The following is a 19,468-nucleotide window of genomic DNA, read 5'->3' as shown; positions in this document are numbered from 1 at the left end:
CCTGAGAAATGCAAGTTGTAATACCACCCGTTTACTCCAGAGGGCAGTAAGTGAAATTTCAGCTGTATGAGCAACACACAGTTTATACAGTGAAGAAAACAACTCGCAACACAAACATCTCAAGATGTGTTTAAAGATTGAGTATTAAACTATATTTAACTTGAAACAGTGAACTAAACATTTTATGTTAATGATGCAACGCACCCGAGACGCTACACAAGCATGTCTGATGCAGCTGTTCATTGACGGGTCCTTAAACAAGCCCTCATAATAAATCTCCAACTTACTGACAAATTCACTTGTGAAATGGATTGCTGTGAACTGTGTGCCAATGATTGACTTATGTTCAATAATATGGTAGTAAACAACACATTGTATTCTAAAACCACTTTTTCTATGGCCTTATCAATGATGAACTCTTCTGCTACAAGAATGTATTGCATTTTAATTATCTAAATATTTATATATATAATTTTTTTTTATATATTTAAAGATAACTATGTTTAATTATATATTGATATAAATATGTATAATCTATATATATTGAGTTATTGTTATATAAGGGACTTTCTCAGCAAATATTTGTATATGCGATTAATCGTGATTAATTAATTGGGACACCATGTAATTAATTCGATTAAAAATTTGAATCGATCGACAGCCCATATATATATATATATATATATATATATATATATATAAAATATAAAGTAATTTCAAGGACTTAAGCTATTAGATCAAAATATTCACTAGAAACAATATAAGTCGTGTGTCCAAACTTTTGACTGGTAGTGAAAATTAATAAAAGGAATGGATTAAGAGGACAATAAAATATGATCGAGGTATTTTAATGACTCAACCACCATTTATTAAAAGCATATAATGGCTTGTCTTGTATGTGAGATAAGCTTACCTTTGCTTGTCTCTTTGGGCACAAAGGGCTTTAAGGTCTTTTGGCACTTTGTAGTTCATTGTATTTGTTCCTTCACATCGTCTCTTCTGGAGTTCAAGCAGATTGATTTTGTGCTCATAAGTAGCAATATGCTTCTTGTACAGCTCTAGTCCCATCACAGATATATCACAAGCCCAACATTTATGCACTTGTTCACTGTAAGAAGAAATGTGTCCAATTTGTACTTCTTATACATGAGCAAGCCATGATAATTATCTTTTTAGTTCCATTCTGTACCTGCCCTTTAGTTTCTCAATTGCCAGTTGGTGGCCGAAAGTATGAACATGTCTGTCCAATTTCTATGAAAACAAAGATGAAAACATTTATAAAATATATATGAGAAAATATGAAATTATACATGATGTTCCGCTTTGTGTTTTTGCTCTATATGCATGTGTGTGCAGTTGACCCCAGAGGCTTGCCACATGTCTCAGGGTGTGCATGGCCATTAATTATTGAGGTCTGTTCCCCTTCTCTTAATTCCTCTTTTTGATGTTCCTCATTTAGAGGAGCATGCTTATTTTCGTGAGTTGAATGGGTCAGCTCTATAAGTTGTAAACCATCTGGGACATCTGTATATGGTCATGTTCCTCTATCACTCCGGTGTACCCAGTTTCACCAACTCTGTCATAAGAGCCTTGTCGTCACTTTATTATTGACAGTTCTTTGTCTCATGAAGAATATAAATAACATGCTTGCTGTAATATACGTTGAGTAGACTGAATACAGACACTGTGTTGTCGTTCCTTCTGCTTCCTTCATGAGTCTTCAGAGACTCAGACTCACCGACTGCACCTCACTGGGCACGAACATAGACAGACGGGACCAGGGAATTGGAGATCGTGACTAGATCTAAGATATATTCCTAACAGTTAGTTATATATATATATATATATATATATATATAAAAAAATCCTGATGCGTGCATGGGAAATACATATACACTTTCGATGCACTGTTTGTGTGCACGCCGCATGTATATCCTTATATATATACCCCTGGAGTCCAACTATCTCAATTCAACAACACCAATCCCAAAATTTTGCAATTTTGGACAAGTTGTTTGTCCACTATTTCCAGTAAACTGCTTTACCTATACTTTGGTGTAATGTAACAACACCTGGTAAGTGTCAATGGTGCCATTGCACCTGGGATCCTGATCAATTTAGGGACAGCACCACATATATGTTGTAAATTAATTACGAATAAAAAAATAAAAAAAAAATAAAAACTACGGATATTTTTAGTTTTGCCATTTATGTTTTTTTTTTTTTGGATATGCCATATTACTTGTTTGTGGCTGACATTTTGAATTCCATTGAAAACCGCTGTTTTAACAGTTGGAATGCACTTATCGATCAATAATCAATCCACCAATCATGGCCGAAATTGTTCTTATCCTGTAATCAGAGATTGGCTGATCATGCTTGAAGATAAGGCTGAATATTTTTTAAAAATGCAAATTGTTGTCCAGTGCTACATCTTATCCAATTTTCATGCCCATGCAAGTGTGGAAGTGGGTGGGAGTGTTTGCGCTATCTGTGAGTGAATGCACGCAAACTGTGGGTGTACTGTATGTTAATGAAGTGGTGCAGTGCAATTTGCATTTTCTTGAGTAAATATGTAATTGCACCAAAACGTTTCAGAACACGTCTGTTTTCATAGCCAAGTCTGAATTCAGTTCTTACATTTGCAGTTTGGAGATTCCACCAGCAGGTGGTAATTAAGTTAATGTCCAAACTCTGAAAATTTAGTGTAACATAAATCACAGATTTATGAAACAATCTTATGAGATTTGAGTTAAACTATCTGTAGTTTATGGGTTACTTTCAATTATTTTTGTTTAATTATTTTGTATTTATGATCTGATTTGTACTTTTTTTTTTTTTTTTAAACCTTTTTTAAATCACTGCAAAAGAAGCCAGTGGAAGAAGTTTGAAAGCGTAAAATGTTTACATTTGGTATAATTGTTTTGGCCAATTTGTTATTTTGATTATATTTATTTGTATATATAAGAGTAATTAGAATTTAGAACTATTTTTGGTTTAATTTGTTAGTGCTTCAAAAAAATTTTATTTTCAAAATCGACCAGTAAAGGTGAAGTGCCTTCTGATACAATCACTATTAGCCATGATTTGTGTGTCAGAATATGAAAATAATAAATAATACTTACATTCTCTAATTTAATAAAGTGTAAAATCTTTACGAGGACCACATTTTCCAAGCGTACTGCGTCCCATTTCATAGAAATATGCCAGTAATTGGGCACATTCACTTCCATTCCAAGTGCCTCACTGAAACCTCAATTTTTGCTTTATTTTTTTTTAAAGGAGGGACAAGTCGAAATACATTTTTGTGGAAATCAACATTATGCCAATAATGCTGTTGATTGAGCTATACTTGTATTGAATCCAGAACATTCCTTTACGTTTAGAGACAGTGCCACCTATTGGTCAAAAATCATTAAAGTACACATTTGTGTTCTTTAAAATTTTTTTTAATTCTCTCATAATTTACTCATCCTCATGCCATCCGAGATGTGTATGACTTTCTTCAGCAGAACACAAATTAAGATTTTTAGAAGAATATCTCAGCTCTGTAGGTCCATACAACGCAAGTGAACCATTTGGAACTATTTTGGAGCTCCAAAAATCACACAAAGGAACGGAGTTAATCCATAAGACTCCAGTGTTTAAAACCATGTCAGAAGTGATATAAAAGGTGCAGGTGAGAAACAGATCAATATTTAAATCCTTTTTTACTCTAAATCTCCACTTTCACATCTGAAAGTCACATGTGCAGCTTGTTTTACTTCGACATCTGAAAGTGAAAGATAAAGTAGAGATTTAGAGTAAAAAAGGATTTAAATATTGTTCTGTTTCTCACCTACACCTATTATATTGCTTTTGAAAATATGGATTTAAACACTGGAGTCTTATGGATTACCTCTATGTTACCTTTATGTGATTTTTAGAGCTTCAAATGTCTGATAAACATTCACTTGCATTGTGTTATTAAGAACCATTTTCTTGCTACTCCAAAATTTTTAAGACCATGTGCATGTAACCGTGTAGCAGCTGAAATATTTTCTCAGCAATGCTTTTCTGTCTGTCTCTGAAGTTGATATATACTGTATTGCCAACAGTTATAGCTGCACGTGCTGTGACAAGGTGCAGTGGATACTGCTCTGGCCTTGTACCACAAAGGTTGTGTGTTCAAACCCAACCTAGGGTGGTCACAAAGTTGTACCTCAGTGTTGACCATTAATCTTTGCTTTGCGCAGCCATACTTCTTTTTATTTCTGGGCTTTTAACCCACTGGCAAATGAAAAAGTTGTTCGTTTTTAGGCCCAAGCCATGAGATTGTAACTCTCAAAGGGATGGAAGTGCTCTCCCGTCACTTTTTACATGCATTTAAAAAACAATGTTTCAATAATCGCTTACCTGTACATGGAAATCATGACAGCAGACAAAACATCTCTCAATTCCTTTCTGTTTTTGCCTAAAGTGATATGAAAAGAACTTGGTTCATTGGATCCAGAAGACAAACTAAAGATTATTTTGAACCTAACAATGCAAAACTCATTTGGAAAAGGGCCAAACAATTGTGATTCAAATACCACAGCTGAATGATCTAGTCTAAGATGTAGAACTATGAGCTGAAAATCTTACTTTTGTTTGACTCTTTGGATAAGGACATTACATTGATCATCATTAAGTTCAACAAAGTAATCCACTTGACTTTCTCCTTTACGTCTTCTCTCCTGGAGTCTCTGCAGATTGCTTTTGTGCTCACGGGTGGCACTGTGGTTCTTATATAGCTCTAGTTCCATCACAAAAAGATCACAAGCCCAACACTTATGCACTTTTCCACTGTAGGGAGGAAAATGGAAAAAAAATTAAACACGTAACTTGAGCAGGCATGACAATGAAATGCTTTTTATTTCCATACCTGCCCCAGTTGCTCAATTGCCTTATGGTGGCCATAGGAATGCACATGTTTGTCCAAATTCTATGAGAACAAAGATTCATAACCTGCCAAAAACATCTAGATGACCATAAAATGTAAAGGTGTGCAAAGACTATCAATAAAAAATAAATACAAAATCACAACTTACATCGAAGTACAATTACCATACAGCAGTCTTTCAAGATTGTATTTCTGAAAAAGGTTACCTTGAAAAATGTTTGATCAAAAATGGCTAACCTGTCCTTCGCATTGACCGCAGATTAAGCACGTGTTCAACAGTTTGTGTTTGGTGCCATTGAGGTTTCTAGCTCCTTTTTGTCTTCTGAAGTTCATGGCTTCTTTCGTAGGCCTATAACAAAACGTAGAGCCAAGAAACACGCATAAAAATACTCCTCTTCCACACTCTCTACCGGTATAATATTTGCAAATACTTTGAGATATATCAATCACCCGCTAAATATTCTGAGCAATTACTCCAGCTGAAAGATTAAAATTGTGTCGTGCATGGCAGTGTGATCCCAAACACAGAGATTATGTCACTATTGTATCTTGATCTACAGATAGACTTTCCAAAAACATAATTTTTTCGAAGAGTTTAATCAGACCGTTAAAAACTGAATGGTAATCTTTGATGCCTCTGACATCCCAACAATACCGCGACTCTCTGAAAGACCTTAAATGGTTGTGATCAATCAGTGGTGTAATGAATGTTCGAGTAATAGTGCTTGCTTGGCCTCCCCTCTCAACACGACCTGGGTCATTTTCAAAATATGGTGACAAACATGTCCCTTGACTCTTGAGGCATGAAAATTATTTTAAATGGTAAAAAAATAAAAAAATAAATAATAATTAATCATATTATTAAATAATATGATTTTTTTTATTTTATTTTTTTTATATATTTGAATGTACACTGCCCGAAGAAAGAAATTAATCTCGCTTCTTTGACACAGTTATATATGTTTATTTTTTACTCATTTTGCGTTCTCAGGTCAAGCCTTAGTGTAGCCTAACAAATGTCCCTTTATTTCATCTCAGTGATTTTCCCACCGTGTTGAAATTTATTAATTTACATTTTAACTGTGTTTTTTGTCATTTAATGTCATTGGTGTTACATTGTTTAAAGGTGCACTCAGTGCTTTTTGGCTGTGTGTCTTCTTGGACTTACACTGACAATTAGAGGCTTGGATGCAGCATCATTAAACATTAATAGTTTTCAGTGTCAGATGCCATAATTGTGTTATTATTCAGTCAGCCATGATTATTTTAATCAGTGAGTGAAAGTGTCCAGACCCTCTACATGTAGAAAAAAACAGCTTTTATAAGGTTACTGATATGACTGGAGTCTTCAATTTAATGTGAGTGCACATGATTTCCTACATATATTGCAAAATTACAATTTCCGTCTTCAGTAGTTTTTAATGAGGAAAAAGGTACTTAGTGAACCTTTAATGTTCACGTGAAAGACTTATTACAAATCTATATAAATCTGAGAAAATTAATATTTTTTTAGAGAATGTCAATGATCTTACTCTTAGTAAAACTATTGTCAATTTATATATATATATATATATATATATATATATATATATATATATATATATATATATATACACACATACATAAATAGATTACCCACAGCTTTTATGGGCAAAATGAGCTAATTTGGAAAGTCCAGAGAATGGCCACTTGCTGTTCCAGCCACACTCTACATAGCATTCAGTGTTTGTTTCCCATTTCCACCTTTCAAAAGACAGTTGTAAGTGACACATGAGTTATTTTTTTTGTAAAAGGGTCTGATTATTGATTGATTTCTTTGACCTCATACACAATAGGCCTATTTTTCCATTCCACTGCTTAACATATCCATAATATTCTGAGCATTAACAAACAGCACAAAATAGTACAATAAATGATCAAATTGGTATGTGATGAGATGTGAAGCTACATGTTCCGGTTTCAAAATGAGTATTTTTTCCCTCAGCATGTCATTGACAGGCTTTGTGAGATTCACCCTTAGCTATAGGCCTCCTACTTGTATCAAACTGCTGAATAGCAATGTCGAAAATCAAAATAAGATGTGATGCATCAAATACATTTTAATAAAATACAATTTAGGTATGGAAGATATCCAACAAATGAAGAACTTAATTTGCACAATTTTATTGAACATTTTGGTTAAAGTCTGCATTTTTTTACACACAAGACTATTGGCAGAAGTATAGCACAAAGTGAATTGAATAATACTTTTTCAGAATTTGATCAAGTTGTTTAAAATTATTTCCTCAATAGGTGCACAACATCAAAAGGTAATACATAACAACTGACACTTTTTATGAAAAGCGTTTGTATATTTCTTGGCATGGGTTGCTTACTCTTCTAAGGTAGATCACTGCACTAATCTTGGTTTATCATTGTCTTTACAATGTAGCCAGTGCTCTCAGATGAGATGCATGCTTGGAGAGGTCAATTTTGTGCTGCAATTTAAAGACGGGCACAGTCAAGATACTGGTAATTGCTGGAATTGGGCCCTGTGGCACAGCTGCTCAGCAAGGCTCACTAGGTGTGTAAGAGAAATCTTTCTTCTGATGTTCACCAAGTTGTTAGGAGGCGTTTAGGGTCTCCTGCTGGTCTGAGTATGTGGAACACTCTCCAACTGAAGTGTCGGAATCGCTGGTATCTGATTGAAGCGTCAGCAAAGATTCAAAATAATAAATAAGCAGAATTATAAATATCATGTGATGATAATCTGGTATCTTAAACAGCAAAGAACTGAATTGCTTCAATGGGAATACTGTTGTGCCCACTTCATGAGCTCATAACTAAACAAAATGTAGTCAATATACTAAAAGGGTTCTTACTCTTCAGGTCCTTCAGGATCTTTATGCGCTTTGTCCTGAGAAATCCCATTTCTGAGGACACCTGACAACCAGAGAATTACTATTGTTAGGTTAATTTGTTTATACTCGATGGCTAAACAAAACATTGTGGGGGAAACCAAAAACAGATTGCAGCTTAGAAAAAGATGTTGGGGAAAAGAGATTTAGCAAAGCTAGTCAGAACCACTATATATATATATTTTTTTTTAAACTACAGGTTATAAAACGTTTTAAGATAAAATGGGCTTCCAATGATTAATGCAGCATATACACCTGTTGTTTAACTGCTAGAAGATGCTGAACTTCTGTGTAAGCGTACTGCAGGGTGGAATATGCTTTGAGCAGCTGGTCACCTACATTCTCCAAAGAGCTATTCAGCTCCTCTTCTCTCAAAGACTGTGTCATTAATTCATTCAGATGCTCTAAAAATCATATACACACAATGATCAATATCTTGAGACTTGAAAGATCAAATAAGCACTCAATAATTTTAAAATCAAGCAAATTAATCATTACTATAAAGTTGTGTGTAATGGCCAACATTTTACAATGTACCCATTCACCTTGTATTTATGTTTTCATTTCCTTCCATTACTAGAGGAGATAATTACACTTTGATTAAAAACATGAACTAAAGCTGTAAGTGTACACTCACTTTTTTTAGATGATGTGTTTGTTTTAGGATTCAGTTGAATAGTATTTGAAATATTCTGTAACAAAAATTAACAAATAAATCTTCAATAAATTTGTAAATGAGTTACATTTTACAACTTTTATCTAAAGCTCTCATACAGTACCGTTTTTTTCCTCTTGGTTTGCCAAGAGGCAGTTTCAAAGCAGTTGAGATCCTTCAGTTCTGTGCCTTTAACACACACTGTATAATGAGGCTGAACTTCTTCACAGTTCTCTTTTATTTGGCAATCATCTGTATTGTAGGTTCCTGAAGTCGGACTCTCAAACCTCTTTGCCAGTGAAGTTTCAGATGAAACAGGGAAAACGTATGGCTTTTGTCCATGAAGGCTTTCTCTAAAGGGAATTTATGAAAGAGATATTAAGGAGCTGGCCTTCATCTAAGGCCAATTCTTCTTCTACTTCAATGACTAACCTTTTGGTGTCAGATAATAACAAGCTCTTGATCTCTTTCCTTTAAGTTTTATGTTAAAACGCAACAGACTATAAAAAATTAGTATCAGATAAAGAATTTTCATGAGGGACCAAATTCAAACCTCCTAAGCATATAGCACTCAAATCAGCTTATGTGGAACAGGTCAGGATGCATAAGGTGTCAGAAAGTAATTATTTATTCACCTTGAATTGTCCAGTTCCTGTTGCAGTTTGCTCTTGGATGTTTGAAGACACTTGCCCCTCAGTAGTGAAGAAACCCCTCCGGCTGCTCGCCAGCTGGGCTTGTTGAGCTCCGTCTGGCTTGAGGAGCAGCTCAGCGCAGCAGCTTGTTTATTTTCAGAAGGAACCATCTCATTTCTATTCTCTGCTAATGTGCTTATATCCACAGCTTGTAACAATGAATTTGACTTAATCTCTCCTTGTTTATGGCTTCTCAATGCGGAGATCACATCACTTGAACAGGACTCCTCTATATTCTTCTCACGGTCAAGGTGGTTAATAGATTGTTTGGATATCCATCCTTTGACAGGCCTTCCTTTTTTCTTGACATGCTTGTCTTTATGACCCTGATTGTCCAATGATTTAGGAATAGTCCCAAGCATTGTAGAAATATGACACTCATCTCCTCTGACCATTTCAGGGGCACACATAGGCTCAGCAGAGACACCAAGTTCATTTTCAGTTGTACACACATTGGACACTTTTCCATCAGGGCTGGGACATGTGCCACAAGTAGACATTTCTTGTGATAAATTCTCTGATGGAACCTCAAGACAAGGTCTTTTCACAAGGGTACCACTTAAACTATCCATATCAGGTGTGCCCTCTATTCTCCTTTTTGGAATTTTGTGGATCAGCTGCATGGAGGCTGCAACGTTCGGTTCTAACTTTCCCCAAGAGGAGTTGAGATTGGAAGATGATGGCACATTGTTACTTGTGAACTCCACACTTGTTTTAATCTTGGCATTCTTAAATTTTGCCCTTGCATCCATCCACTTGAGAAATTTGGCTTGCATTTTCAAATTTCTTACAAGAAAGAAAACAAGTCTTCTGTCTTACAACAACCATCTATTGCCATTCATAACATTTTTGACAAATGCATTTAAAAAGCCCATTCAATCATGATCAACCCAGTTTAGTCAATCAACCATCATTCACACAAAACACTTGCAGTAAAACATAAAACAACATGTCTTGAGTATGAGCGGACAAGCTTACTTTTTTTTGTCTCTTTTGTTGCAGAGGGCTTTAAGCTCATCATCAATTTCAACACTGTAGTCCACTTCATTTTGTCCATCATTTCTTCTCTTTTGAAGATTTAAAAGCATTTGTTTGTGGTCACAAGTCACAATATGCTTCTTGTACAGCCATAGTCCAGTCATAGATACATCACAGGCCCAACACTTATGTACTTGTTCACTAAGAAGAAAAGTGTTCATTTTACACAATTTCCTTTTAATACAGGACATGACAATCAATTTGTATTTTTTTCTATACCTGCCCATGAGTTGCTCAATTGCCTGATGGTGCATCATATTGTGCATATGGGTGTCCATTTCCTGTGAAAGAGGAAGGTACATTTGAAAGAACAGATATTGGGCCAGTCCATAGCCATGCGCTCAGCCTCAGTGTTCCATAATATGTTCAATTTGGGAATGCAAAAAAATGTATGTAGTGAATGATTAGATGAAACCTGCAGCCCTGTAATCACATCATAAATGTGTATTTCTTATTGTTTGGGTGCTTGAATTTACTGAAAGTGTATTATATTACACTATGCATAAGATTTACTCTCCTGTTTCTTTAGCACTTTAGCATTTAAAAACCAACGTTTTACCAAATTACTAACCTGTTCAGGAAAACAATCACGGCAGACAAAACACCTCTTCAGACCTTTTTGTTTGTCCCTAAAAGGATATATAGTTGAAGACAGAAGTTTACATATACATTTAAACTCCATACATTTAATCGTAGAAGACATTCCCTGTCTTAGGTCAGTTAGGATCACTACTTTATTTTAAGAATGTGAAATGTCATAATAATAGTAGAGAGAATTATTTATTTCAGCTTTTATTTCTTTCATCACATTCTCAGTGGGTCAGAAGTTTACATACACTTTGTTAGTATTTGGTTGCATTGGTTGAACTTGGGTAAAACGTTTTGGGTAGCCTTCCACATGATTCTCTCCAGACAGAACTGGTGTAACTGAGTCAGGTTTGAAGGCCTCCTTGCCTTCACACACGCTTTTTCAGTTCTGCCCACAATCTATTTGTGATGAACACTCCAATACCTTGACTTTGTTGTCCTTAACCCATTTTGCCACAACTTTGGAGGTATGCTTGCGGACATTGTCCATTTGGAAGACCCATTTGCGAAAAAGCTTTAACTTCCTGGCTGATGTCTTGAGATGTTGTTTCAATATATCCACATAATTTTCCTTCCTCATGATGCCATCTATTTTGTGAAGTGCACCAATCCCTCCTGCAGCAAAGCACCCCCACAACATGATGCTGCAACACCCATGCTTCATGGTTGGGATGGTGTTCTTCGGCTTGCAAGCCTCACCATTTTCCTCCAAACATAACGATGGTCATTATGGCCAAACAGATAAATTTTGATTCATCAGACAAGAGGACATTTCTCCAAACAAGATCTTTAAAAGTAAAACAATCTGTCTGTAAACAAATGTTGGAAAATATACTCATGTCATGCACAAAGTAGATGTCCTAAATGACTTGCCAAAACAATAGTTTGCCCATATGAAATCTGTGGAGTGGTTAAAAAATTAGTTTTAATGACTTCAACTGGTGTATGTAAACTTCTGACTTCAACTGTATATAATGAAAACTTGCCTATTTTGATCTTAGTTGATCAAAATCATTATAAAAAATATAAAAAGAAAAGTAATTTATCCACTCAAACATTGTACATTAAAAAAAAATGTTTAATCATGTAGACAGATGTCTAGAATGTGTGAGATGACATTGTGCTTACCTGTGTAGCTCTCTTTTGGCATAAAGGGCTTTACGCTCATCATCATTAAGTTCAACAATGTAATTCACTAGAAGACTTTGTGTACATCTTTTCTGTGGGAATTTAAGCAGATTGCTTTTGTGCTCATTAGTGGCAATATGCTTATTGTACTGCTCTAGTCCCATCATGGATATATCACAGGCCCAACACTTATGCACTTGTTCACTGTCAGAAAGAAAGAGTTACATTATTTACTTTTTATACCAAAATTGATGTTATAATCAATGCTTTATAGTACCATACCTGCCCTTGAGTTCCTCAATTGCCAGATGGTGAGCATAACTATGCATATGTTCGTCAACATCCTGTGGAAAATAAATTAAAAAAGGAAAAGGTCTACAACATAGCCATACACATAAAAACATTGACATTTTAAAGAAATAGTGCACCCAACCCGACTACAGAAATTTTGCAATGATTTAATTCCCCACATTTCGTGCCAGACCCGTATGACTTTACTTCCATGCAACACAAAAGGTTCAGTTTTGAACAACATACTGTTGTGGATTAAAGGAACATGGTGGGAAAAAATGTATATTGGTAATAGTTCAGTTTTATTTGTGAAATATGATTTTGTACAGTTTAGTCTGTACAAACTAAACTTTTGTACAATTTTTCCACTGTTAAAAAAGAATAGCAATAAACCTTGACAAAAATGTTACTAATTTAGCTGGTTTAAGAGACAATGATGTGAGCAATAAAAAAATGACATTTCCCACGATTTTATGTGGCATCACCTAATAAATGACAAAAAAGGTAAATAGTGCACAGTTACATGCCTAATCTGTAGTTTGCTCTTCATTCTGTTACATTGTTGGCTGAATATGAAAGTGTGTAATAACAGTAAAGGTCTGTTTCTCACCCACATCTATTATATCACTTCTGAAGACATTAATTTAACCACAGAAGTCTTATGGATTACTTTTATTGTGCCTGACTTTGCTTTTGGAGCACCAAAGTTATGGTCACCATTCACTTGCATTGTAAGGACCAACAGAGCTGAGATATTCTTCTAAAAATCTTAATTTGTGTTCTGCTAAAGAAAGCCATACACATCTGTGATGACATGAGGATGAGTAAATGAGAGAATTTAATTTTTTTGGTGAACTCTCTCTTAAAGAGTACAACTGAAAAAAAAGAACAAATCAAAGTAATGCATAACAAAATACACAGCACAAATCTACATCACATCAGAAAACAACGTCGTTTTCATGTCTTTGTTTACCTTTAATGCCCCTGAAATATAACGTTATTTCTCAACCTGGAACCATTATACTGTCGATTCTTAAAGGGAAGGTAGTACTGTCCTGTCACTCTAGCATGAAAACAGTATTTTGTTAAACAGAATTGAAGAATTGTTCAACTAAACAGCCCAACCTGTTGTCCGTATTCTTGACAGCAGAGAAAACATGTCTTCTTATAAACGTCCGTCGTCTTCTTTTTGTTTTTCATGACTGTTCTTGATCAAATAAAAACAAAGCGCAAACCACAGCAGTGCAACTTCTCGTCCACAAACACTCAATATATGTACAAATATTATAAGGCAATTTTATGAAACAGAGCTTAGGTATCTTTTTTAATTGTGCGGACTTTCCGACGAATTGCTCAAGCTGAAAGAATCATATCGTGTGAGAGAGTATTAACCCCATCGCATTTTGATCTTCAGAAATGTTGGCGACAAACACAACCTTTCCATAGCAACATGATTCGGGAGTTTTCGGACAGTCATAAGATCGCTCTCCGCGTGTTGGCTAAATAATAAGTCGCTGACTGCAGCGGAAATGACAATGCTCTAACGCCATTGGCGCGGCCTTCTCTGACGTCAACAAATGCTTTGACGTAACTGACGTCTCACGAGGATGATTATTTACTTTTTTCGTTCCACATATTTTGGATTGAAAAAGAAAAAGTCTCGCAACATCGAGACATACGCTATTTCGAGAAATTGCATCAACAGAAATTGCCACCCTCGTTAGATTAGATTGTAATATATTTTACCGATTGGGGGCGCCACCACTGACCGATTGTGTAAACATATTTCAGAGAGTAAGACGAAAACGGAAGTATCCCACACTTCAGTGCTCATCTGTGCTGTGTGTTTTATTTATGTTTGACCAAAAATGTGCACTGGTTGTGTGCAGAAAGAATATCCTGACAGGGTGAGTTCATTATAATTTTTGATCGCCACACTTGGTTGTTGACAGTTTAGTCTCTTGTCAGCTTTGGAACTGCATAACTAGTCTAACAGTTATAGTTATAATATCATATTCTCTCATGTCATCCCAGATGTTTATGGCTTTCCTTCTTTTGCAGAGCAAGAATTACGATTTTTAGAAGAATATCTCAGCTCTGTAGGTCCATACAATGACAAGTGAATGGTGGCCAGAACTTTGAAGCTCCTAAAGGCAGCATAAAAGTAATCCATACAACTCCAATGGTTAAATCCATGTCCTCAGAAGCGATGTGATAGGTGTGGGTGAGAAACAGATCAATGGGTCTGTTCTCAAATATAGTGACATCCTCCAGAGAGGCAGCATTTTGAGACAACATAGGCAAGCTCCAGACGAAAAGGCTATTCTAAAAAGTAGGTATCTTAATTATGCTGCCTTCTAAAATACCTCGTTTTGTCCCAATTCTAAGGTATGTATGGGTATGCGATCCCAGAATGCACAGTGATGAGCTCAGCAGCAAAATAAATCCAAGATGGTGGATGAGGTGAGATACATTTAGATTATAAACATACCATTCATACTGAAAGGTATTGTAAAAAATTCTGGACTATTTTACCCAAAATGTGTGTGAGCTATGCATATTTATGCTCAATTCTTTTCCGCTGGTATCACCTGTATTGAAATCAGTTGCAAGTCAAGTCTCCTGTCCTGTGCGCTGTGAGTGCGGAGCACTACTTGAATGATGTGCAGAGCTGCCACCTATGTATAGCCTTCCAATCCAAATCGGTCTCTTATGAGGCATCATTTCAGTTAGGATACTGCAATATTAGAGAGCTGTCTTTTGTAGGCATGAGACAGTGATGCAGCTCACTAAGTCTTGGAACAAACCCATAATTTGAGTCCTTTTTACTGTAAATCTCCACCTTTGACCGGCCTGACCAATAGGTGGTGATATGAATGAAGAATACGGATCACCCAAAAACAAAAGAAGAATAATGTGGAAGTGAAAGTGGAGATGTACAATAAGAAATTATGAAATAGTGATCTGTTTCTCACACACACACCCCTACAATATCAATTATGAAGATATGGATTAAGCCACTGAAGTCATATGGGTTATTTTTTTGCTGCCTATGTGCTTTTGGAGCATCAAAGTTTTGGTCAACATTCACTTGTATTGTATGGACCTTCAGGGCTGAAATATTCTTTCTAAAAAATCTTCAGTTGTGTTCTGCAGAAGAGAGAAAGTCATTCACATTTGGGATGGCACGAAGGTGAGTAAATGATGAGAGATCATCAATCATTTTTGTGTGAGCTATCCCTTTAACAAATCCTTCAAGGCTATATTTCAATTGGCTCCTTGTTCAAGGCTGTTTTTTTTTTTTTTTAAGCTTATCTCAATAGGCATTTACCTACTCACATTTATGCTTGTTGAGAGTGAGACAGCATTTGATAGCACATTTCACACTACTGCATTTCGATCTATTCCCCCAGCCTCGTCGTGTTAAATGTCCTCATTTACCAGCCACACAGCTTCTTTAGGTTGAGCTTTGTTGGGTTGCTAATGCTTGGTACACATTTTTCCTGTAAATGCTACTAAGAATATTTCACCCTTGGTGAAAATAAATTATGTAAATGAACATGTTTAATCATATTTTTGCCTGTAAATCTATATTAAAAGTACATTTAATTTGCTGTGTGCATAGGGTAATACCTGTCTTGAGAATGGTTCTTATCTGATTAATTTTCTTGGCTGTGCCAACTGTCACCAGCGGGACTTTGTACTGATCAGTGACAGGACTCTGGTGAATGAGGATGAGGAGGAGATTGTCACTTACCTTCGTGAGTCACATCTGCTGCACATAGAATGTTCAATGAATGCCAAACATCTCTAAGCAACTTCATGAGTAACCTTTATTTTTTCCCTAGATATGTGCAAGAACTGTGATCATGTTATAGCCAGACATGAGTACACATTCACTGTGGTGGATGACTATCAGGTGAGCATCGTCCTTTATTCTACAATGCAGAATCAGAATTTCCTTTTATTGGAAAAGTAAGTTGCATGTAGGAATTTGACTTGATGGTTGCTCTAAGGGCACAGTAAACATGCCATATCAAGTGCTCATTATTAAATCACACTCACTGTTGTTTTTGTTTTTTGTCAACTAACAATATCCAACAGTGTATGTACAGGCACCACATGAGATGAAATGCATTTATTTCAGGAAAATTCCTACCAGTGTCATTTCCACTAAATCTCAAATTCGGTATTCTGTTTAATTGAAATCAGTAGTCTAAATGACATGATGGAAATGGCATTCTTAAAGTTTTTGAAGTAAAATGGCCAATGCCTTTGTCTTACGAAGGCTATTTTCATAGTTTTATATTTGTATATCCTACTAAATACACACAGATACTATTTTAATTGTTTTGCATAATTTGGCAAAATTACAGCCAAAACAAGTTCTGCTCACAATTTATATTTACCTTGAAATTTCTTTGTTTTCTTTAAACATCACTTGTCTCATATTTAATCTCAAGCTTGCTCTTAACTGACACTTTTGTTGTGAAGTACACTAACTTTAGAAAAACCTCATTAGAGACTAAATTGTGTGGAGGAAATGAAGCCACAACTCAGTCGTAATAAAAAATAAAATAAAAACATTTCAATGTAGCCATTTTCGCACAATAAATCTTTGAATGCATTATATTTATTTCTCTCATTATTTAGATTGTCATGTTTTTTTTTAGCATTTGTATTTTTTATAATGGATTTTCATTGTTTAATATTGAAAGCCTGGTATTGGGACAAGGCTTAAACAATAAAATCAATACACAAAAGGCTTTTGAAAATGACAAAAAATAAATGTTTAAGGCTTGACAAAGAGTTTCTATGTCAGTTTTAATGTAAACATTATTTAACAAAAAGAAAAGCTAAAATCTGTTTGTTTTAATAAAAATCAAACACTGGAACATAAAATTGCCCTAAAAACACTCATACAAAAAAAATATACACAACTTACAGTACAATACAATTATGCCATTTACATTACACAAGTAGGGTATGTTATTATGTAGGTGGTGGAGAGTGTAGCTGTGGTGAATAGAATTCATAAAGTAGATCAAATCTATCAAATAAAAAGTTTTACTTGAAGGTGCACTCATTTTTCCCTATTAAAAAATATTAACTCCTAAAGAAATGAATTGTAATTTTGAAAAAAAATAAAATAAATATATATATATATATATATATAAGATCATGACCACTCACATGAGATGAGGACTCTAATCATATCAGTAACCTTAAAAAGCTATATGACATGGGGCAGGGGTGCCCTCATGGGGGCTGCCATTTTTGAATCTCATGACCAGCTGAATACAACTCGCTTAATCTCAGTAACCATCTTGTTATGGGACACTTCCACTCTTGGATTAAACGAATCATGGCTGATTGTGAAAAGTGAATTTCTACAATAGCATCTATAACTGAAAACTTCTGATTTTGAATGATGCTGCATTCACACCACTAGGTGTCACTGTAAGTCCAAGATGACATAAGCAAAACGTTACTGAGTGCACCTTTAATGGAAACCGATGAATGGAAAATAAGGATAGAAAATAGGGCCTTAGGGGGGGAATATTGTTATAGAAAATAAAAACTAAAGGGTGAGTTAAATGAATATGTTTTGACTTAACAGTCACATTTAATTTTGTTTTGATTTTTCAGGAATACACAATGTTGTGTATGTTGTGTGGAAAGGCAGAGGATTCCATCAGTGTTTTGCCAGATGATCCCAGGCAAACAGCACCTCTCTTCTAGAGTATTTACACTGAGCCAGAGATGGGACATTCTCTTAGCATGGTTATGAATGTTTTGAGGGAGCCATGACGCATGCAGAGTTTTGCATAGGTTAGCACTGGAGAACGGCATACATATACTCTAGGTGAATATATCGCAGGATCCATTGTGTTCTTTGTTTCTACCATTTTTAACAGTTTCTTTTACACCGTACTGCTCTGACTCATAAAGATACATGAGTCATAATATGAACAAGTGCTCCTCAAGGTTGTCAAGACCCCTTGATCATCCTTTGATGTTTTAATCTTGGTTGGTGGAAACGTTCTACCAAAATTGGTTTGAATAGATTAGCAGTTTGTAACACAGGTAGGCTTATACTGGCTTTCACTTCAAAAAAAGTATAAAGAACACATTTAAATTAGGCAGATGGAATACCCGCAAAGATGGTACACCCAAGATTTGTTTGTTTTTTGGTATGCTTTGTCTAAATAAACTAGAAAACAATGCTCCATTGTGTGTGTGTATGTATGTATATATATATATATACACTCACCTAAAGGATTATTAGGAACACCATACTAATACTGTGTTTGACCCCCTTTCGCCTTCAGAACTGCCTTAATTCTACGTGGCATTGATTCAACAAGGTGCTGAAAGCATTCTTTAGAAATGTTGGCCCATATTGATAGGATAGCATCTTGCAGTTGATGGAGATTTGTGGGATGCACATCCAGGGCACGAAGCTCCCGTTCCACCACATCCCAAAGATGCTCTATTGGGTTGAGATCTGGTGACTGTGGGGCCCATTTTAGTACAGTGAACTCATTGTCATGTTCAAGAAACCAATTTGAAATGATTCGCGCTTTGTGACATGGTGCATTATCCTGCTGGAAGTAGCCATCACAGGATAGGTACATGGTGGCCATAAAGGGATGGACATGGTCAGAAACAATGCTCAGGTAGGCCGTGGCATTTAAACGATGCCCAATTGGCACTAAGGGGCCTAAAGTGTGCCAAGAAAACATCCCCCACACCATTACACCACCACCACCAGCCTGCACAGTGGTAACAAGGCATGATGGATCCATGTTCTCATTCTGTTTACGCCAAATTCTGACTCTACCATCTGAATGTCTCAACAGAAATCGAGACTCATCAGACCAGGCAACATTTTTCCAGTCTTCAACTGTCCAATTTTGGTGAGCTCTTGCAAATTGTAGCCTCTTTTTCCTATTTGTAGTGGAGATGAGTGGTACCCGGTGGGGTCTTCTGCTGTTGTAGCCCATCCGCCTCAAGGTTGTGCGTGTTGTGGCTTCACAAATGCTTTGCTGCATACCTCGGTTGTAACGAGTGGTTATTTCAGGCAAAGTTGCTCTTCTATCAGCTTGAATCAGTCGGCCCATTCTCCTCTGACCTCTAGCATCAACAAGGCATTTTCAGCCCACAGGACTGCTGCATACTGGATGTTTTTCCCTTTTCACACCATTCTTTGTAAACCCTAGAAATGGTTGTGCGTGAAAATCCCAGTAACTGAGCA

The 19,468-nt window shown here is 35.8% G+C and overlaps 2 protein-coding genes across 3 annotated transcripts; one reads left to right on the top strand and one right to left on the bottom strand.

The window, feature by feature from the left end:
• Positions 1 to 7,078: 7,078 nt before the first annotated feature.
• On the bottom strand, positions 7,079 to 13,699 carry LOC127624169 (uncharacterized). The gene is made up of 12 exons (XM_052098868.1): positions 13,336 to 13,699; positions 12,202 to 12,263; positions 11,920 to 12,123; positions 10,775 to 10,832; positions 10,423 to 10,484; positions 10,144 to 10,344; positions 9,109 to 9,951; positions 8,598 to 8,826; positions 8,456 to 8,510; positions 8,074 to 8,222; positions 7,783 to 7,843; positions 7,079 to 7,601 (listed from the first exon to the last, which is right to left on the bottom strand). The coding sequence occupies exons 1-12, from the start codon at positions 13,408 to 13,410 to the stop codon at positions 7,525 to 7,527; spliced, it is 2,076 nt and encodes a 691-aa protein (XP_051954828.1). The 5' UTR covers positions 13,411 to 13,699; the 3' UTR covers positions 7,079 to 7,524.
• Positions 13,700 to 13,883: 184 nt separating this feature from the next.
• Positions 13,884 to 18,437, top strand: churc1 (churchill domain containing 1). 2 transcript variants are annotated; one of them, XM_052099072.1, is made up of 4 exons: positions 13,884 to 14,117; positions 15,902 to 15,971; positions 16,059 to 16,129; positions 17,860 to 18,437. In XM_052099072.1, exons 1-4 carry the CDS (start codon positions 14,079 to 14,081, stop codon positions 17,950 to 17,952), a joined length of 273 nt encoding a protein of 90 aa, XP_051955032.1. In that variant the 5' UTR covers positions 13,884 to 14,078; the 3' UTR covers positions 17,953 to 18,437. The 2 variants fall into 2 exon arrangements, with proteins under 2 accessions (XP_051955032.1, XP_051955031.1); XM_052099071.1 differs by having other exon boundaries at positions 13,905 to 14,117; positions 15,836 to 15,971.
• The last annotated feature ends 1,031 nt before the right edge of the window (positions 18,438 to 19,468 follow it).

This window comes from Xyrauchen texanus, chromosome 30 (genome assembly GCF_025860055.1).
Source record: "Xyrauchen texanus isolate HMW12.3.18 chromosome 30, RBS_HiC_50CHRs, whole genome shotgun sequence".
Taxonomy (NCBI): Eukaryota; Metazoa; Chordata; class Actinopteri; order Cypriniformes; family Catostomidae; genus Xyrauchen; species Xyrauchen texanus.
Note: the sequence above shows the minus strand (reverse complement) of the source record. Positions and strands in the feature narration are given on the sequence as shown.